At 44.0% G+C, this 22,485-nt stretch overlaps 1 protein-coding gene across 1 annotated transcript in view; it reads left to right on the top strand.

Annotated features, from left to right (window-relative positions):
- LOC115468191 (protein sel-1 homolog 3-like) overlaps window positions 1–1,543 on the top strand; it is a 159,108-nt gene extending 157,565 nt beyond the window's left edge. Inside the window, exon 28 of the mRNA XM_030199729.1 lies at window positions 626–1,543. Coding sequence (XP_030055589.1) covers window positions 626–727 — 102 coding nt within the window. The 3' untranslated portion in view covers window positions 728–1,543. The remainder of the gene's footprint in view (window positions 1–625) is intronic.
- The last annotated feature ends 20,942 nt before the right edge of the window (window positions 1,544–22,485 follow it).

Genomic DNA, 22,485 nt, shown 5'->3' with positions numbered 1-22,485 from the left:
TTGTACTTTTTGGGGATCTTGCCAGGTATTTGTGACCTGGATTGGCCACTGTTGGAAACAGGATGCTGGGCTTCATGGACCTTCGGTCTTTCCCAGTATGGCAATACTTATGTAGTTATGTACTTATATGTAAAATGGCCCCTAAGTGCATATTTACAGAATAACGCATAGGTGAAATAGTTAAATATATGCAGATCTGCACACATGCTTAAGCATACCAGTGTTTTCAGCATTTATGGGTACTGCACATGCGTAAATCTTAGCGTCTAGGTCACAGAGTTGCCTTTTTAAATCTAGGCAGTTTCATCACAAGCCACTTCCAGGCATAAATCAGTAGATTATCTGCATAGATGGTTTTGAAAATGATTATTAAAGCAAACGCACAGCCACTACTGTGGAAAGTATAACTTTATCTCATGGAGATATAATTAATTTTTTTTTCTTATTTATCCTCAACATGTTTACTGTAGGCCCTTACTGTGGGATAATTAATACATGATTTCAACCCATATCATCACATTTTTAATGCATTGACCTTTTTTTGGAAATACAGTTGGAGAGGAACTCGTCGTATTTCACATCACTGATCTCATATTTTTATTTATTTATTTATTTATTTTTTTAGTGTTCTAGTGCAGCAGCACTCACCATTCTCACAGCTCTCAGTGTGATGGCCGTACTGAGCCGTCTGCAGAATGGAGGATTACGCATGCAACACTCAGTATGATGTTATGCACATCAGCAAGAGAACCTAGAACCTGCAACTCTTTGTAGCATCACTCTAATTGCTCAACAGAGGCTGGAACCCAAAGCTCGTTGTCTGATGTTGAAAGAGCCTGGAAGCTACAACTCTCTGATTTTCCAAAGCATCAGCTGAGCCTAGAACCTAGTTTTCTGTATGACCTGCCCAATCTTCAAAAGAGTCTAGAACCTGCATCGCTCCATGTGATATTCTTGGCAACACAATATAATCTTCTTTTTTGATGCTTTCTGTATGATCTTGGCAGCATCTCAACAAATCCTGAAACTCAGTCAGCTTGCTATATAGTTTTCCCAGTGTCCTAAAGGAGCCCAGAACCTGAATCTCTCTATTGGACTCTGAATTCTAGAATCTGCAGCTGACAATGTGATCTTTCAGTGAATCAGAGAATCTGTACCTTCCGACGGGATCCTCCTACATTGTCTCAATAAAGTCTAGAACCTACAGCTTCCAGTGTGATCCTCTCACATTGCTCCAAAGAATCCTAGAACCTGCAGCCTCCTATATAATCCCCCTGTACTGCTTCAATATGCCAAAGAACTCTACAGCCTCCAGGGTGAAACCCCCTCCTCACTACTTCAGTGTATCCAAGAACCTGCAGCCTCTAGTATGATATCCCATACTGCTTCGGGAGTGAGCACTTTGTGTGGTCTTCACATCATTATTAAGAGGGAATGCAATCATGCATTAGATTTCTATTAATAGTTTGGAACAAAATGATTTTGTATAAATAGAATTTTTGTGATGTATTTTGTCATAGTTTGGGGAATAAATCTATATGGTGCCTGTGTCTAAAGCAGTGGTTCCCAAACCTGGTCCTGGAGGCAGGTTTTCAGGATATCCACAATCTCTCGTATGAATATTCATTGTGGATATCCTGAAAACCTGCCTCCAGGACCAGGTTTGGGAACCACCTTCTCCTTTTAAAGATAAAGGTAAGACCGACGAGCTTATCTAAAGAAGAGGCCAGTGTAATCAGAAAAGTTTGAACTGCAATATGTTTTTAGTTGGTTCCATAAGATCACAGCTGAGGTTCTAGATTTCTCCAGGATGATGCATCTCCTACTATCAGGAACCTGGTGAGATTTCCCCCGAGTCTTCTTTTGTCCCTTGTACTTTAGCCTCAACCCATTAGTTCTACCCTTGGCCTTCCTTCCTCTTTCGTTTTCCCTACCCAGCGCTTTTATCCCTCCTATCACTGCTGGACCCAGCCCTGCAAACTGCCCCTTTTCTTTCTCCTACTGATTTCTCGAGCTTCCCCAATCCCACAGCCTGATGTGGTCCATCAGTTATCATTTTCCTGTGCCTCCAAGACCGTCCTTTTCCTACAGACAGTGCTTTGAATGGCCTTCAACAGCTGGCAGTCCCTGTGCCCACAAACTGATATGGTACCTGCATCTCTCACCAATGGCCAACAGACAGGCGCCACTGAGCCCAAATATATTTCAGACCACTATTCAGAAAGGACCTAGAGACGTTTGATGACGGGTGCAGTTCAGGGTAAATCTAGACGGGAGCCTTAAGTTATGCGATCCTGGATAACTTCCAGTGGCTGCTCTAGATCTGAAGATTCAGTGCTGAATACTACTACTACTACTACTACTTAACATTTCTAAAGCGCTACTACGCAGCGCTGTACAATTTAACATAGAGGGACGGTCCCTGCTCAAAGAGCTTACAATCTAAGAGACAAGTGAACGGTCAGTCCGATAGGGGCGGTCAAATTGGGGCAGTCTGGATTTCCTGAACGGTAAGAGTTAGGTGCCGAAAGCAGCATTGAAGAGGTGGGTTTTAAGCAAAGACTTGAAGACGGGCAGGGAGGGGGCTTGGCGTAAGGGTTCGGGAAGGTTGTTCCAAGCATAGGGTGAGGCGGGGCAGAATGAGCGGAGCCTGGAGTTGGCGGTGGTGGAGAAGGGTACAGAGAGGAGGGATTTGTCCAGACATAGATATAAACACTATGGTCAATGTTTGAATCCAATGCTGACCACACCACAGCGTTTAAATATTGGGGGTAAAATGTGTTTGAGGGAAGTCAGTAGAGGCCTGTATTAGATAGATTCACGTTCATTTATGTATCAGATTTATATCCCGCTCCATCCACAGTTCTGGGCGGATTACAAGGAAACATACAACGTAATTAAAAGAAACAGAACATTATATACCACTTCATACATACAAATACATGAAATATCATTTAAAAAACTGACGGCTTTTAATCAAAAACTGGCATCAAGATTAAGATATCATGTTAATTAGAATAAACTGATATAACAATGTCTGAAGCTCCTTCTTAAACTGAGTGAAAGTAGTAATCCCGTGAAAGTTCATTCCAGAGCTTAGGATCCGCTTTTCCGAATACAGATCTTCTGTTTACCTCCAATCTATGAGATGAAAGTAAATCCTGACAAAAATGAGGACGTCATAATGCCTTTGTATCGCTCCATGCGGCGACCGCACCTCGAATATTGTGTTCAATTCTGGTCGCCGAATCTCAAAAAAGATGTAGTGGAATTAGAAAAGGTGCAGAGAAAGGCGACAAAAATGATAAAGGGGATGGGACGACTTCCCTATGAGGAAAGGCTAAAGCGGCTAGGGCTCTTCAGCTTGGAGAAAAGGCAGCTGAGGGGAGATATGATAGAGGTCTATAAAATAATGAGTGAAGTTGAACGGGTAGATGTGAATCGCTTGTTTACCCTTTCCAAAAATACTAGGACTAGGGGCCACGCAATGAAGCTACAAAGTAGTAAATTTAAAACAAATTAGAGAAAATATTTCTTCACTTAATGTGTAATAAAACTCTGGAATTTGTTGCCAGAGAATGTAGTAAAAGCAGTTAGCTTAGCAGGGTTTAAAAAAGGTTTGGATGGCTTCCTAAAGGAAAAGTCCATAGACCATTATTAACATGGCCTTGGGGAAAATCCAGTGTTTATTTCTAGGATAAGCAGCATAAAATGTATTGTACTGATTTGGGATCTTGCCAGGTGTTTGTGACCTGGATTGGCCACTGTTGGAAACAGGATGCTGGGCTTGATAGACCTTCGTTCTGTCCCAGTATGGCAATATTTATGTACTTATGTACTACAAGAGTGAAGAGTTCTGACAGGCTGGAAAAGTTGCAAACTTTGTCTTAAAATGTTGCGGGCGCAATGGGCAATACCGTCCCGTCCTGCGGGGAATCGTGCTTCAAGGCCCATCTTCATCAGCTTGTACTAAAGTAAGGTAAGGTAAAAGCGTTTTATATACCATCTTCAACCAAATTAACTTGAGATGGTTTACAACCAAAGAAAAAAAAAGTGAAAGTAACCCCACCCCCCCTCCTGTTTACTAAGCTGCGCGGCAATACCAACACAGCCCATTCAAAGTGAATAGGTGTTTTCGTATTAGTGCATGGCTCCCACTCGTGCCACTTAAACAGAAGGGAAAGGCTTTTAGTACAGTTCCATTTCAATCTTAGTTAAAAACTGTTCTCTCCTTCCACTGTCTCATTGTTCTTCTCAATTGATTGATTCCTTAATGATTTTGATTTCATCTCGTCAACTCTTCACAATGTAATCCATAACCTGAATTGTAACAAATTGTATTTCCATTATTCATATCATATTGTAAGCCACACTGAGCCCGCAAAAAGGTGGGAAAATGTGGGATACAAATGCAATAAATAAATAAATAAACATGGTCACCCTAACAAGCTCTAACTCAAGATACCTTGTAAACAGCTGTGTTTTCAATAATTTTCAGAGCAATATACAGAGCGAGGCAAAAAAAAAAAAAAAACCCTACAATTTTTTGCAGTTTTCTCAGCAACTGCTTTGAATTTCAGTGAAAGTTTTATGTACTTATTTAGTCATCATACTTACCTATTGCTATTAAACATTTAATTATCTTAAGCTGTGCTGATGTTACCGACATTTTAGCGTTACTATCTAGTGATTTTTTTGTGTTAAGAATGTTCAAGCTAAAACACAGTAAAATAACATCATTCAAACGACACAATTAACAACGTGTCAGAATTTCACAGTCACTGTGAATGCTCAAAGTGTCCACCTCCAGCTTTAACACGGGCCTTCAGTTGCTTTGGGTCATTCTTAACAGCCTCGTTGATCGGCCCCTGTGGCAGGCTTTCCTAGATCATCTGCAGTGCTTCCTTGAGTTGGGCGATTGTTTGTGGTTTTGGATGGTGCTTGTGATAGGCCTCCAACATTGTTCCCCAGACATGGTATTCCAAGGGATTTAGGTCTGGTGAATTTAGAGGCCATTGCTCCTTTGTAATAAAATCTGGATAGTTGTCCTGGAAAATCCTGCACAATGCGTGCTGTGTGTGCTGGGGCACCGTCTTGCTTGAAGATGAATCTGGTGGGGAGCAGTTGGTTGCAGTCCTTGACGAGATTAGGAAGAAGACAGCCAACATAATATGCACAGTCAATTTTAACATTCTCGTCTACAAAATGCAGTCGTCCCTTGCCACTGAAACACATGCCATCCAAGACCATTACCAAACGTTTTGCACTGGACCAAGAGACAAGTTGGCTTGATGTGAGTTTTCTTCCCGCTCTCCCAGACTTGGTTGTTTCGGTTACTGCCAGGTGGGTTCAGATAGAAGTTTTCTTGTCGGTGAAGAACACGTGTTTCGTGTCATGAATCTTGAGCCGAAGAAGCAGAGCCATCGTGTGCTCTAGTTGCTTCTGTTTTGTGACATAATTGTTGAATAGTACCAAGACACGACAAAAGGCAGTGAGATGGAGATCTTCCTTCACGATATGCCGGACAGATCTGTTGCTGATATTGAGCGAGGCAGCAATCTCACAGGTGCTTAAGTGTTGGCTGCTCTCACCTTCCTGGGAGCAAGTGAGTTCCTCAACATGCGCAATGTTTGTCTCTGGGCGTGCAGATTTCGTCTGACCACTGCCAGCCTTGCATTCCATCGCAGAGCCCGTTCGATTGACATGCCGACAAATTTTCTTCATAGTGCTGACCATCCAGTTCTTGAGATGATACGCAGCCACTGTCGCCTTTGCTCCAAAACCTTGTTCACGCAAGGATTCTCATTTTGTCCTCTACTCACACCTTGCCCACAATTGCCATTCCGATCCAAAATGCTTTTAAAGAAATTATCATATTCTCAAAAACAAATTATTCAAGTTTAAATTATTGTTACAAAAGTCTACATCACTGTGACATCATTAACAGTAAGCTGGTACCCCTTTTTTTCTAATAATGATACGTTTACAGTATGAGCTTTTTTTGAGCGTGCAAAAAAATCGCTGGGTGGTCACACTAAAAAGGCTGTAACACTGCCGCGTTTGAAGATAATCTCATTCCACTCAGCACATAAACGTAGATATTAACAACAAATAAAGCTGTAAAAGTTCATGTTGAAATTCCAAAAACAACAAAAACTTCTAGGGGGTAAACGGCTGTGTTTCCCCACAATTTTCAGAACTTTATATAGACAAATCCCTCCTTTCAGTACCCTTCTCCACCACCGCTAACTCAAGGCTCTGCCCTTTCTGCCTTGCCTCACCCCATGCTTGGAACAAACTCCCCGAGCCCATACGCCAGGCCCCCTCCCTACCCATCTTCAAATCATTGCTCAAAGCCCACCTCTTCAATGTCGCTTTCGGCACCTAATCACAACACCTCTACTCAGGAAATCTAGACTGCCCCAACTTGACATTTCGTCCTTTAGATTGTAAGCTCTTCTGAGCAGGGACCATCCTTAGTTATTAATTTGTACAGCGCTGCGTAACCCTAGTAGCGCTCTAGAAATGTTAAGTAGTGGTAGTAGTAGTAGTAGTTCCATTCAAGCTTTTAATAGGGAGGTAAAGAATTCCATAGATCAAGGGCAGCGATGTTAAGTAACTTCTTATGGGTAGAAGACAACCTCGTCACAATAGAATACAGTACAGTCTCGATTATCTGACCTTCGCTAATCCGACTATCCGGCATATCTGACAGACCCCCCCTGGTGATGTCATCATCAGCTCTAAGTTGTTTCAGTCTAACGAAAACCTTAAGAGAATTTTTGAAAATTGGGGAACTCTGTGCCATTGTTTGAGGGGTTACCATTGTTTTCTCTATTGTATGACCTTTCACTTATCTGACAACGGTTAGGGCCCATTTAGGTCGGATAATCCAGACTGCACTGTAGGTACTTCTAATGACATCACTTATAAAATAACCAGATCGAACTACTGGAAACCATCACATTTTCTCGAAGAGTGGATAGGATGAGACTTAAACCCTTACGTTGGATTCCAGTGGTCTGAACCACTCTGTCAGAGGAATGCTTTGATTGAGGTATTGAGCGGGGGTGGGGGGGGGTGGGGGGGGGGGCGTGAGTAGGTTTTAAAATGTGAGAAAACCCAAGAGAGCCTCCTGTTGTAAATGGACAAGGTTCCTGTGGTCTAGATGTGCATTTGATCTGATGCAAATATGTTTGGCCAGATCTTGGAAAACGTCCAGGTGCTACAGTACAGGACGAATTTTCCAGAATCAAATCACCCATCACACAAAAATCCAGATCTGCCCATAGCCATCCATCTTCACTACTGAGGGTATATCCCAGCTGCCAGCCGCAGAGCGTGGCCTGCTCGTAAGACATCTCTCCTCATCCAGCACATTTTCTGTAGTTTTCCAAATCTTTAGGACAAAAAAGGGGGAGGCAGGTAGAACATACGTGCAATCAGACAAAACAAAGAGTCCGCACTTGGACAGAAACAAAAACAAGACACACACAAAAAAAAGAGAAAAAAAACCACTTGATAAAGACCTTTATTAAAATTAATAAATAATAGCTGTGATTAAAACTAACAAATAATAAATGTGATCACATAGAACCCAATACAACTACGTTTCGGCATTCGCCTGCGGCAGGTGCATTCCACTAGTGTAGCTCCACAGACCACTATAATATACAATCTAATCAACTTTCGTAAATCACTGGAGACTTATCTCTTCAACAAGGCATACCACAATGATCCTCAATAGGAACTGTAACACATCACCACTCACTTGATATCCTGAATGTTTTCTCCCTATACCTTATTGGTTATTTCTTTTTTATCATCCATATCCTATATAATAAAAGGCACCTCCAACATTCTGAAGCTGACTGCATGGCTGAGGCATTCCTGCTCTCTGTATCCATCTCCTGAATTGACATCACGTACTTCCGGGTTCCTCACAAGCAGAAGTGACCAACCACACGAGGTTTCTCGGCTTCAGAATGTTGGAGGTGCATTCTATTAAATAGGATTGGTCAGTTCCTTTCCTATATAATAAAAGGCACCTCCAACATTCTGAAGCTGACTGCATGGCTGAGGCATTCCTGCTCTCTGTATCCATCTCCTGAATTGTCATCACGTACTTCCGGGTTCCTCACAAGCAGAAGTGACCAACCACACGAGGTTTCTCGGCTTCAGAATGTTGGAGGTGCATTCCATTAAATAGGATTGGTCAGTTCCTTGAAGCACAGCCAGAGCTCAGCGTCCTGCACAGTAACGCTCAGACACCAGAGAGAGAGGGGGGGGGGGCTGACACCAGAGGGAGGGAGGGAGGGAGGGAGGGGGAGCCTGACACCAGAGAGGGTGGGAGGTATCTCTGTCACACACACTCTCTCACTCTCACACACTGTCTCTCACACACTCTATGTCTCACACTATCACATTCACCCTCTATGTGTCACACAGTCACTCACACACTCTCTTGGTCTCATACACTCGACTGAGCGTCTGTGTCTCACACACACTCACTCTCTCGCACACACTGTATCTGTGTGAAACACACTCTCTGTCTCTCACACTGTGTCTCACATACGCACTTGCACACACACTCTAATTCTCACACACACACTCACACCCAGACTCACTCTCTCTCTCACACACACTCGCACATTCACTCTCACACACACAGTCACTCTCACATACACTCTCTCAAACATACACACTCCGAGGAAAACCTTGCTAGTGCCCGTTTCATTTGTGTCAGAAACGGGCCTTTTTTTTACTAGTTATTTACATAATACCAATTGTGTCCTTTACTTTGGAATGGCGATCTATTATGTTATCCATGTTCTTTATGTAATACCAATTGCGCCTTTTTACTTTGGAATGGCGAATGCCATGACAGAACATTGTAAGCCACTATTGAGCCTGGAAATAGGTGGGAAAATGTGGGATACAAATACAACAAATAAATAAATAATATGAGAAACCAATAAACAAACGCATAAATTAGAATTAAAACAGTGACATCGTTGTGTAAAAATACCACCCAAAACAGCCTTCTAAACAAGGAAAGTCATGTAGATTCACAGATCTTGGAAACAAGAAACTTTTAATGCTACATCGTAAATCAAGATACAGACCATTGGGCCCCTTTTACTAAGCTGCGTAAGGGTTCTACGCGCGCCCAACAAGCGCCAAATTGAACTTACTACCTGACTACTGCATGCCTCGTGCGGTAATTTCATTTTTGGCGTGTGTCTGAAAAATATTTTTTTTATTTTCGGATGCATGTAGCGAACGTGCGCCAAGTGGCATCTGACGCAAGTAGGTTGTTACCACGCAGATTCCTTACCACTAGGTCTATGGCTGGCGGTAAGGTCAGACACCGAAAATGGACGCTCGGCAATTTTGATTTTTGCCTCGCGTCCATTTTCGTTAAAAATGTTTTATAAAAAGGCATTGTTGGTAAACGTGGTGAAAAATATTTCTGCACGCGCCCAAAACCCGCACCTACACTATCGCAAGCCACTTTTTACTGTGGCTTAGTAAAAGGAGCCCTTTGTCTCATAAGTATTAAACATAAAGGCAGGCCGACTCAGCACTCATTTAACAAATTTTACAATATGGTAATCATCCAGCAGGAGACAGTACTGGGAAGTGTCGTTTCTGAGGAATAGTTCCCCTTGGGTGGATATCATCTGGCAGATGCATTACAGAAGTGCTTCCAAAGAGAAAGGTGCGTTTACATCAGGCACTCAGCTAGACACCTGTTTGACGTCACCAGGGACCTCATATGCGATCTTAAGAGGCCAGTGCCAGTGTGTGTTGGCTGTAGGCGTTAGTCTTCCTTAAATATCCTTGTAAGAGAAAGGATGATATTATCTGGTATTCTTTGCAATTGGAACAATTTCTTCAAGGTTGCAAAGGGAAAGTGTCTTGAGAAAAGGGAGTGTTTAATTATATGCTTTGGATGGGTTCTAGAGTTGGGGTCCTTTTACTGTCACAGCAAAAAGTGGCCTGCGGCAGTGCGAGTGCATCTTTCAGGCGTGCGCCAGGCCAGTTTTTGCTGTCTCCTGGAAAAAAGGCCTTTTTTTTTTAAGGAGCCGGAAAATGGACGTAGGGCAAAACAAAAACCAGCACGTGTCCGTTTTTCGCGTGAGACCTTACCGTCACCCCTTGACTTAGCATTAAGCAGTAGGCATGCAACACGCGCCCAATGCCGTTTACCGCTGGGTGAGCACCAGGCGGTAGAAAATAGAAAATATTTTCTACTGCATGTTTTTGGTGCAAGCCAAATTCAGAATTACCACCCGGGGCGCGCGGTAGCCGGGTAGTAATGCTGATTTGGTATGGGCTGGACGCGCATAGGCCTTTACACCAGGGGCATAGCCAGACTTCGGCGGGAGGGGGGTTGAGAGCCCGAGGTGAGGGTGCACATTTTAGTCCCCCCCCCCCCGCATCACCGCCGACACCCCCTGCCATTGCTGACCCCCCCCCGCCGCCACCACCACCACCACCAACAACAACTTTGATCCCCTCGTCGACGACCCTCTCGACCCCCCTCCCTGCCATCGCTGCCTACCTTTGCTGGCGGGGGACCCCAACCCCTGCCAGCCGAGGTCCTCTTCTTCCTTCGTTCTGTTTCTGCAGGACGTCAGACTCAGAAACAGAACGAAGGAAGAAGAGGACCTCGGCTGGCGGGGATTGGGGTCCCTCACCAGCAAAGCTATCAGACGGCGACGGCGACAGCGGGTTGACGGCGGGTTGGTGGCGGTGGGGGGGGGGGGGTCAAGAGGGTTGTCGGCAGGGGGGTCCAGGGCCAAATCTACAGAGGCCCAGGCCCCCGTGGCCCCACGTAGCTACACCCCTGCTTTACACACCTTTTGTAAAAGGGCCTATTAGTTTGTTTCAGATAATACCAAGTTCATTGTTGATTGAGTCTAGAAATGAGAATGAATGCGACTGTCGGGCAGACTGGATGGACCGTTCAGGTCTTTATCTGCCGTCACTCACTTACCTACATTTCTTACATTTATTACTATCTTCCTCCCATGAAGTGAACTAGTAGGATTTGCATACTTTAAAGAATTTCATACTTTATTTTCTTTTGTTTCAATTTTCTTGTACTGTATTCATTATTGAATTATACTATATACATTTTAAAAAATTGAGTAATCATTCTTCAAGAATATGTGTTTTTATCGCCTCACTTACAAAATAACCAGTTGAAATTACTGGAAACCATCACATTTGCTCAAAGTAATTTTCCGGTATGTTCAGACCATTTTAGACTCGATTAAATTTTGTACCTATTTACTAAAACATTTGAATATAAAGGTGTATGTGGATGTTTTATTAATCGGTGATATATGTTTACATATAAAGTTCTTATGAATTTCAGTTTTTGTTAACCCTTGAGGGAGAGGTATGTCGAAACAAGGCCATGCTGGGTTTTATGTGATCACAGTTACCATTTATTGATTTAATAAAGGTTTTTATCAAATGGTTTTTTTTTTTTGCTCATGATGTTAGTGTTGTTTTTCTCCGACTGCACGCTCTCCCTTGTCTTTCCCAATCTGTACATCACCACCCTGGCAGATGAGTAAACTAATTCCCCACTTAGGGCTCCTTTTACTAAGCGGCAGTAAGCCCAACTCGGGCTTACCGCTCGCTGTTTAGGAAGTACTTCCCACCCCTACCGTGCTGTCATTTCCTGCACTACGCAAATTTGTAGCGCTGAATGCTACCTGGTAGTAATAGAGCAGTGCTGCTTGCCTTACCGCTACCTCAGTGGGTGGCGGTAAGGGCTTCCCCCCAGGGCCGCCGAGAGACTGGGCCCAGGGCAAGGCCGCCCCTGGGACCCCACCCCTGCCGCCCTCACCGCCCCGCCCCCCCCAGGGTCACCGCTGCCACCACTGCTCCCCCTCCCCCTGAGGTCGCAACCGCTCCCCCTCCACCCCCCCCCCGAGGTCGCCGCAGCCACTGCTCCTCCCTCCACCCTACGAGGTCACTGCCGCCGCTCCCCCCTCCAACCCCCGAGGTTGCCATAGCTCCCCGCCACCTCCCTGAGGACATTACCACTCCCCCCTCCACCCCCCTGAGGTCGCCGCAGCCACTGCTTCCCCTCCACCCCCTCGAGGTCGCCTCCGCCGCTCCCCCCTCCGTCCGCCACCGGGCCAGGCCCCCTGCATTGAAATCACAGTCTCACCTCTATGAAAGCAGTGCTGCAGGCAGCAGAATGCCTCCCTTCAGCCCTCCTTCCCTCCTTGTGTCCCGCCCTCGTGGAAGTTACATCAGACGAGGGCGGGACACAGGGAGGGAAGGAGGGCAGAAGGGAGGCGTTCTGCTACCTGCAGCGCTGCTTTCATGGAGGTGAAACTGCAATTTCAATGCAGGGGGCAGACGGTCGACGATGGAGGGCGGGTGGGACTGCGGCGCCGGGCACCCCTTGGAGGCCCGGGCCCGGGGAATTTTGTCCCCCCTGCCCCCCCTCTCGGCAACCCTGCTTCCCCCCCATAATGGCCATGTGGCAAGTGCTTCACTTGCTGCCCGGCACTTCCAAAAGGAAAGCGAGACCAGCCCTTTTACCAGCTGTGGTAAAAGGGGGCCTCAGCGCACATGTAAAACACACACCGACACCAGTGCAGGCCCCCTTTTGCCGCAGCTTGGTAAAAGGGGCCCTTAGTTTACCATCTGCTCCCCTTCTCTCCTTCTCATATCTCACCACAAAGTTTTGTTACCAATGAGATGATGGATCTTCTACCTCCCTGGTGGAACTTTTATTCCTGCCAAAAGAGTTTTGTGCGCTTTTAACGAGACTTCTTCCACGATCTATTTGGTTTCACTGTTGCCTGTGGTGTAAGGATAGCAGAAACTGTACTGGAGATTTAACAAGCATGCAGCCTTCCCCAGAGAGGTAAGTGGAGGCTGGTGTCACACCTCTTATCAGACATTGCTGTACTGTAGAAAAATACCGTCACTTGCTTTCAGTGAAATACAGGCCAAGAGCTCAGGCTTAGAGCTAAGAGCTAGGCCTCTAAAAATCATAAGACATTTCACTGCAGCATGAAGCAACTGAGAAGCAGACAGGGAGGGGGAATCTGCTCTATAAACAACAGCTGGACTGGCACTAGCAAGAAGACATGGGCAAGAGATGTTTTGGCTAACAGCAGATAACAGTGGGTCACACAGGAGCATCCAGGAGGGGCGGAGGGGAAGCTTGGGAACATGTAGAATCATTGCTATCAATGTTGATGTTTAAAGGATGGTTGCTGATGGTGGGCAGGGACTGCTGGTGAGAAAGTGAGTGTCCATAGGAATGAATGGTAGGAGAAATGTATAAAAAGGCTGTCCGCTAGGGTATGGGGGCAGAAGGCAGAAGGCACTTGCTGTGTGTCGCGGAGCACTGTTCCTCCATGTTCCAGATTTGAATGCTTAATTACCTGTACTGCATTTGGTAAGATACTAATGAACTATTTTCTTATATTTACTGAATCCCAGCGTCCTTCTGCTTCAGGAGTCTGTAGTACCCAGACTGTGTAGAACAGTCTGGGAAGCTAAGAGGTCAGAGTAATTAATCATTTCGTGGGAAAACGCAATTATTTTCAGTACTCACATCCCACTCACTGAAATGTTGCCATACAGGAATAACAGATGCAGTGCTACATGGGAAAGACAAGGTAATGAGCAGGTGCCACCAGTGAATGGGCTCACGGTAGAACAACTCTTGTAATCCACTCCTGGTCCGTGGGTGGATGCCTCCGTGCAACCAGCTCTGTAACTGAACATCCGCCGCATCTAACAAAGAGACCCTCCTAGGGACTGCAGCTAGTCTCTTCTGTCCAAGTGGCCAAAGGTTGCATACGCACACCCATCTGGCCAACTGCGGGACAGGTATCTTATGTTCCAACCCTTGACTCCATAAACCCCACATACATTTGGCTAGTTGGACTGATGCCCCCACCTAACCACTACTACTACTACTACTTAACATTTCTAAAGCGCTACTAGGGTTACGCAGCGCTGTACGATTTAACATAAAAGGACAGTCCCTGCTCAAAGAGCTTACAATCTAAAGGACAAGTGAACAGTCAGTTCGATAGGGGCAGTCAAATTGGGGCAGTCTGGATTTCCTGAAACGTAAGATGAGATGGTGAGATGGTCTGCATGAGGCAAATGCATAGCTCTGGGATAAAATACTGTTCACATATGCTACACAGTATATGGTTCCCATGAAGAAACAGTGTTTTAAGCCTATAAAATGTATTGGATATTTTCCTGCATTGATTATGCCTGAAGTATATTTCTCCTGTTTGGCCAGCAGATAGTGCTACTCTTTCTTTTATTTGGCACACAGATAATAGGACGCGCCTGTAGTGATGAAACCAGTTTTTATTTGAAACTTGACTGTTCTGGGCTCTGATGGGCCTGGAGTTTTGAAATTATCTAGCAGATGTTGACTGTTGCTTCAGTTTCAGCCAGGAGGAAAGAGAGACAGATCTCTTTCCAGAGGCTCAGTGAATTATATGTCCTGACCTTCCCAGGTACTGCTTAGAGAGTATACAAATGTCCTAGTTAGTGTTATAATTGATCCATATTTCAGTTACCTGTTATTGTTTGCCAATTGAACATTTTTGTCCACTGTTCCAGGTTCTGAGAATAAACACAATTGTTTGTTTGCCTTGTTTGTCTGGACTGATAAAGAATCCTGGTAGTTTGTGTGTTGGGTCTGTGAGTGCTTTCTGGGAACTGTGGGGCTACTGGGAGTGTGGCTCCAGGAACCTAGAAATCACTAGGGATAATTTGAGAGCGAGACTCGCCCAGAGGTGGTTGTGACCCAGTTGGTGGGAGGAGGGTGCTAGAGGCCTCTAAAAAGGATTTGAGCCAAACTGTTTGCAAAGAAAAAAACTCACCTAACTTCAACGTTCTTGTAAATACTAAGGCTCTACCCATTGAAGGATAAACCAGCATCTCTGTAAGACCTCAGAATTTAAGCCAAATATTGACTTAAGTTTTAAAGTTTATACGGTTACTCATTGTTAACCAATGGAAATCTTGATATATATGAGAGACACTTGGATGTCTGTAGTTACACCAGCCACGCCAAAGCTGCTATAAGTGTGGGGGTCTAAATCTGGTAAGAAGTGTGTAATTTACAGCCTCCTGCAGGATATGCGGCTAAGTGAGAGCCCCGCCTATGTCTACTGCTGTATACATCCCCTTTCAAATATTCACTGCATTGCGCTTAGGTGCCTTGATAGCACTTGCGTGGGTCTGTGCGCACATACGCATTTAAGGCCTAGTATTCTAAACATTTCATATGCAAAGAGCATGTAAATGTGCCCGTTCTGTCTACACAGACAATATTCATAGCTTCTACTTGTAGCTGCCCTTCCTAGTTGGATATTAATGAACATGTTTCCATTCTAATTTTGTTCCCCTCTTTTCTTATCATTTCTTAGTTTGATGTGCTTCTGTTTTACAATTCCTCTAACGTCGAATTTTGAGGCAGCTCCTGACCCAGTTGGAGAACTGTGTCAGTAGAGTACAACGGTACCTTGTTGGTAAAGGTGATAGATGAATCCAACATTGGTGAACTGTATGTCACTAGAGTACAACTATGCCTTGTTGCTAAAGGTAATGGATGAATATAACATTTGACTGGAAACGTGAACATGAATACTTTTGCCTGGTCATTTATAAAAGCTAATTTGAATTCTTGTATTTTCAAATTTGTGTTTTGGATTGTTCGATAAATTCTAAACTGCTCTCTTCCCTGTGTCCCCCCCCCCCCCCCCCCCACCCCTTATTTATTTATTTGGAATTTTTTTTTTTGCTTACACCTTTTTCAGTAGTAGCTCAAGGTGAGTTACATTCAGGTACACTTAATAGACATATAGAAACATGACGGCAGATAAAGGCCAAACGGCCCATCCAGTCTGCCCATCCTCTGTAACCACTAACGCTTCCTTTTCCTAAGGGATCCCACGTGCTTGTCCCACGCTTTCTTAAATTCTGACACAGTCCTCGTCTCTACGACCTCCACCAGGAGGCCATTCCACTCTTCCATCACCTTTTCCATGAACTAATACTTTCTTAGATTCTTCCTAAGCCTATTTCCTCTTAACTTCATCCTATGCCCTCTCAGTCCAGAGTTTCCCTACATTTGAAAAAGGCTCAGTTCTTGTACATTAATGCCCCTGAGATATTTAAATGTCCCTATCATATCTCCTCTCTCCCTCCTCTCTTCCAACGTATACATGTTGAGATTCCTGACCTGTCCCTATATGTTTTATGTTCAAGACTGCTTACCAATTTTGTAGCTGCCCTCTGGACCGACTCCATCCTGTTTATATCTTTCTGTAGGTGCAATCTCCAGAATTGTACACAGTACTCTAAATGGGGCCTCACCAGAGACTTATAAAAGGCCACTATCATCTCTTTGTTCCTGATGGCCATCCCTCTCTTTATGCACCCAAGCATCCTTCTGGCTATGACCATCGCTTTTTCTACCTGTTTGGAAATTTTAACGTCATCAGACACAATCATCCCCAAGTCCCACTCTTCCTTTGTACACAAAATTACTTCACCCCCTATATCGTACCATTCCCTTGGATTCTTGTGACCTAAGTGCATGACCCTGCATTTTTTTAGCATTAAATCTTAGTTGCCAAATATTGGACCATTCCTCAGGCTTCGCTAGGTCCTTACTCATGTCATGCACACCTTCCGGGATGCCCACCCTGTTGCAGAGTTTAGTATCATCCACAAAGAGACAAACCTTACCAGACAGCCCTTCCATAATAACGCTGATAAAGTTGTTAAAAAGAGCTGGCCCTAGGACCGATCCCTGTGATACCCCACTGATAACATCCCTATCTTTAGAGCAAGCTCCAGTTGCCACCACCCTCTGTCTCCTTCCGGTCAACCAATTTTAACCCAGTCAGTTACTCTAGGTCCCATGCCAAGGGTACTCAATTTATTTATGAGTCGCCTATGCGGAACCGTGTCAAAGGCTTTGCTGAAATCTAAGTACACTACATCTAGCGCCCCTCCCACGTCCAACTGTTTGGCCACTCTTCGCTTATCCAGGTATTCTCGCCTGTCCTCTTCTTTCTGAGTCGTCTTATAACGTGTGAAGGCTAACCTCCTTTCCCTTACCTTTCAGCTACTACGTTAGAGAACCAGAGCAGCCTTCTTTTCCTCTTTCATTATGTAATTTATTAACATAAAGGTTAGTTGCTTTTAAAATAGCTCCTTTCAGTCTTGTCCACTGAAGGTTCTACTTCCTTCAGCTGTTCCCATCCTACTAGCTCTTTCTTGAGAAATTCCCCCATCTCAGCAAAGTTAGTTCTTTTGAAATCCAGGACCTTCAATCTGGAATAAGCCCTCTCTTCCTCTGTCTTAATACTGAACCACACCATTCGGTGATCACTAGACACCAAATGGTCTCCCACCATGACATCAGAAACATTCTTTCCATTTGTAAGCACCAGGTCCAGAATAGCTCCATCCTGCATCGGTTCCGTTACCCACTGCTGAAACAATTCTTCCTGTAGGGAATCCAAGATTTATTTATTGCATTTGTATCCCACATTTTCCCACATCTTTGCAGGTTCAATGTGACTTACAATACATCATGAATAGTGGAAATATATTAGAAAATAGACATTTAGTGTTACAGAAGGATCATTGGGCAACATGATAATGAAGAAACATGATAGTAGTATAACAATCAGATATTATAAGACAATGCTGAATATATGTGGAGGAGTTGTGTATGTTCATATTGGTTGATCTTTGTGGTATGCCTTGTTAAAGAGATAGGTCTTCAGCAGTTTGCGGAAGTTCATTAGTTCGTCAATCGTTTTTAAGTTGTGCGGCAGTGCGTTCCATAACTGTGTGCTCAAGTAGGTAAAGTTTGATGCGTGCATTAGTTTGTATTTTAGACCTTTGCAGTTAGGGAAGTGCAGATTGAGGAATGTGCGGGATGATCTTTTGGCATTCCTGGGTGGTAGGTCTATTAAGTCTGACATGTAGGCTGGCGCTTCTCCGTGAATGATTTTGTGGACTAGGGAGCATATTTTGAACGTGATGTGTTCTTTAAATGGGAGCCAATGCAGTTTTTCTCGAAGAGGTTTCGCACTTTCATATTTTGTTTTACCAAATATAAGTCCAGCTGCAGTGTTCTGGGCTGTTTGAAGTTTCTTGATTATTTGCTCTTTGCAGCCAACGTATAGCGCGTTGCAGTAGTCTAGGTGACTGAGCACCACTACTACTACTACTACTACTTATCATTTCTATAGTGCTACTAGACGTACGCAGCGCTGTACACTTGAACATGAAGAGACAGTCCCTGCTCCACAGAGCTTACAATCTAATTAGGACAGACAAACAGGACAAACAAGAGATAAGGGAATGTTAAAGTGAGGATGATAAAGTAAGGGTTCTGAACAAGTGAACAAGGGTTAGGAGTTAAAAGCAGCATTAAAAAGGTGGGCTTTTAGCTTAGATTTGAAGAAGGTCAGAGATGGAGCTTGATGTACCAGCTCAGGAAGTCTATTCCAGGCATACGGTGCAGCAAGATAAAAGGAACGGAGTCTGGAGTTAGCAGTGGAGGAGAAGGGTGCGGATAAGAGAGATTTACCGAGTGAATGGAGTTCCCGGGGAGGAATGTAGGGAGAGATGAGAGTGGAGAGGTACTGAGGAGCTGCAGAGTGAATGCACTTATAGGTCAATAAGAGGAGTTTGAACTGTATGCGGAAACGGATAGGAAGCCAGTGAAGTGACTTGAGGAGAGGGCTAATATGAGCATAACGACCCTGGCGGAATATTGATTGTACTAGGTTACGGAAAACATTCCTTAGGAAGAAAGGTCTTACTCTTTTTAATTTCCACATTGAGTGGAACATCTTCTTGGTTGTGTTTTTCACGTGGCTCTCGAGTGTTAGGTGTCGATCGATGGTAACGCCAAGAATTTTTAGGGTGTCCGAAATTGGAAGGTTCAGACTTGGTGTATTGATGGCAGTGAATTTGTTCTTGTTATGTTGAGAGGTGAGTATTAGGCATTGGGTTTTTTCTGCATTAAGTTTCAGCCGAAATGCATCCGCCCATGAATGCATGATCTGGAGACTTTGGTTGATGTCATTGGAAATGTCCTTTAGATCTTGTTTAAATGGGATGTAAATTGTTACGTCGTCCGTGTATATGTATGGGTTGAGGTTTTGTTTTGATAGTAGTTTGGCTAAGGGTATCATCATTAGGTTGAATAGAGTCGGCGAGAGGGGGGAATCCCTGTGGGACTCCGCATTCAGGTATCCACGTGACTGAAGTAGTCGAGTTGGATGTCACTTGGTATGATCGTGTGATTAGGAATCCCTTGAACCAATTGAGAACGTTACCTCCAATTCCGAAGTATTCAAGGATATGTAGTAATATTCCGTGATCAACCATGTCGAAGGCGCTTGACATGTCAAATTGTAGAAGTAGTATTTTCTTTCCCGTTGCGATCATTTGTTTGAATTTGGTCATGAGAGTTACTAGTGCTGTTTCAGTACTGTGGTTAGACCGGAATCCTGACTGGGAGTTGTGGAGTATTGAGTGCTTATTGTTTTAAATTTAGGGTTCAGAGACCCCCAAGAAGGCTGGAGTGACCTTAAATCTGACTCCATCTCTAAATAGCACTAGTACTGGGGTAATCAAGGAGTTGTGAAGTTCTAAAAGGAATTGCCACTAAGAGAGATGTTAGGTCTAAGGAAAGGATACCAGCCTTATGACAAACTGGATTTAGATCACAGTTATACAATGCAGCGAAAGATAGCCTGATACAGCAAAAGCATTTATACTTACAGCCTTTCATCATTAAGTGAAGCCCACAGATCATCATTTGGAATGAGGAGTTTATTTGCCAAGGTACAAGTCAAATCAGTGATTGACAACAGGCACGTACAATCAATTAGTTATAGGAATATAATAATCCAGCTGCAAACAGGTGTTAATTAGTTCCTAATCTTTTATAATTTCTCTTACCAATTAAGGTTTTACAAGGGAAAGCAATTAGGTAATTTGTCAATTCTGCTGGACACATTGGTTTCCCTTGGAGAGAGAGAGTGGCAACCCTTCTCTCTAACTTAAACCAGGAAATACCCTGATTTTTATAGGTGCCCTCAGGATATGGATAATATGACAGTAGATATACCTGATTGGATCTATGCTAATGTCATGGTTGTCACTGATTGGCTCATGCTAATGAGTAGCTTCTATCTTGCTAACATGGTTTTGTCTCTAGCTCACTTGACCATAAATCTTATGCAAGACCCTGCATCCAGCTACACCTTTCCTTTCTCACACCATGGCTGACCACAATCCTGCTCACAGGAAAGTCTCCCTCCCCTCTTGGACAGCTAGTTCCCTATTTTCTTTGCACCTGGCATGACTCACTCATTTGTCAACTTGTTTTCCTAACTTACATTAGAGAAAATTCCACTTTGTAACAGATACGGCTTCCATTTTGTGCTGAAATCCTCCATTTTGTTTCCATATCTATTGACCTAACTTTTCCTAATTTAGCTTATTTAGGCCTCAATCTGGGCTACAAACTAGGCCATACTTTTCCAGTAAGCTCCCAGTTATATCAGCCATCAGATTTCTGACTCAGCCAAGGTCTGTAATGGCCTGAGCTCTATGACTGGGCCCGCCACCATTCCAGTGGGGGGGTCTCTGGCTGTACCATAATTATACATTATTTAAATAGTTTGTGAGTTGTTTGGTCACTAACCCTTCCGTTAGTTTGGTTTTTAAAGGAATGGATGCTACTGGTCTGTAGTTGGTTAGTTCACTGGCACCTTTCTTTGCGTCTTTGGGTATGGAGGTGAGTAAAATGTTTCCTTTCTCCTTCGGGAAGAGTCCATTTTGTAACATATAATTTAAGTGTCTTGTAATGTCTGATATGAATTGTTGAGGAGCGAATGTCATAAGGTTGTTTGGGCATATGTCTAGTTTGCAGTGAAATTTGGCAAATGTGTTGAACGTTTGGGAGATGATATCCTCTGACAGTGTCTCGAAATTGGTCCATGTTCTGTCTGCTGGGTAGATGCCAGGGTCTGGGTCTAGACAGTCAAGGATTTCATCATAGTCGATGGTACTGATAGGTATCTTACGTCGCAGTTGTATGATTTTCTCATTGAAGTATCTCGCGAGATTATCTGCTCCCGGTGTGTCTTTGCTGTTGGTTGTGACTGGTGTAGTATCTAGTAGTTTATTCACAAGTTGGAAACGTTTATGTGTGTCCTTGTAGTTTGGTCCAATTACAGTTTTGTAATATAATCTTTTGGTTAGTCTTATGGTATATTTGTATTTTCTTTGAAGTTGTTTCCAGGCGTTAAGTGTGGGGTCGTCTTTCTTTTTATTCCCTTTCCTTCTGGATGATCCTGCAGTAGGGATGCCCCAATCGACATCCAGCATACTAAAATCATTTATCAGTAGTACTTCCCCTTTCCTAACTATCTTGTGGATGTCTTCAATTAAGTCTCTGTCCATTTCTTCTGACTGTGAAAATGATAGTGGGGATGGGACGACTTCCCTATGCAGAAAGACTAAGGAGGCTAGGGCTATTCAGCTTGGAGAAGAGAAGGCTGAGGGGAGACATGATAGAGGTGTATAAAATAATGAGTGGAGTGGAACAGGTGGATGTGAAGCGTCTGTTCACGCTTTCCAAAAATACTAGGACTAGGGGGCATGCGATGAAACTACAGTGTAGTAAATTTAAAACAAATAGGAGAAATATTTTCTTCACCCAACGCGTAATTCAATTCTGGAATTTGTTGCCGGAGAACGTGGTGAAGGCGGTTAGCTTAGCAGAGTTTAAAAAGGGGTTAGATGGTTTCCTAAAGGACAAGTCCATAAACCGCTACTAAATGGACTTGGGAAAAATCCACAATTTCAGGAATAACATGTATAGAATGTTTGTACGTTTGGGAAGCTTGCCTGGTGCCCTTGGCCTGGATTGGCCGCTGTCGTGGACAGGATGCTGGGCTCGATGGACCTTTGGTCTTTTCCCAGTATGTTTGTGCAGCGCTGCGTACGCCTTGTAGCGCTATAGAAATGCTAAATAGTAGTAGTAGTAGTAGTAGTATGGCATTACTTATTTACTTATGTACTTATGACCTGTATATTACTCCAATGTAAATACATTTTCCTTTCCCTCTTTCCCGTTTAACCCACAGCGCTTCTTCCGTACCCCACCTGCCCTGCAGTTCTGCCACTTTAATATTATTCTTAGCATATAATGCCACTCCTCCACCCTTTTTTTCCTACTCTGTATAGCCAGGTATAACTATATCCCAGTCATGCTTCTCCGTGAACCACGTCTCTGTGCCTGCCACTAAATCAGGGGTGTAGCCAGACCTCGAGGTGGGAGGGGGCCAGAGCCCAAGGTGGGCGGCACATTTTTGTGCCCACTCCCCTCCACTGCCCACTGCTGCCGCTGTATATCTTGGCTGG

This window comes from Microcaecilia unicolor, chromosome 4 (assembly GCF_901765095.1).
Source record: "Microcaecilia unicolor chromosome 4, aMicUni1.1, whole genome shotgun sequence".
Lineage (NCBI taxonomy): Eukaryota > Metazoa > Chordata > Amphibia > Gymnophiona > Siphonopidae > Microcaecilia > Microcaecilia unicolor.
The sequence above is the reverse complement of the archived record's forward strand: the minus strand, read 5'-3'. Positions and strand labels throughout refer to the sequence as shown.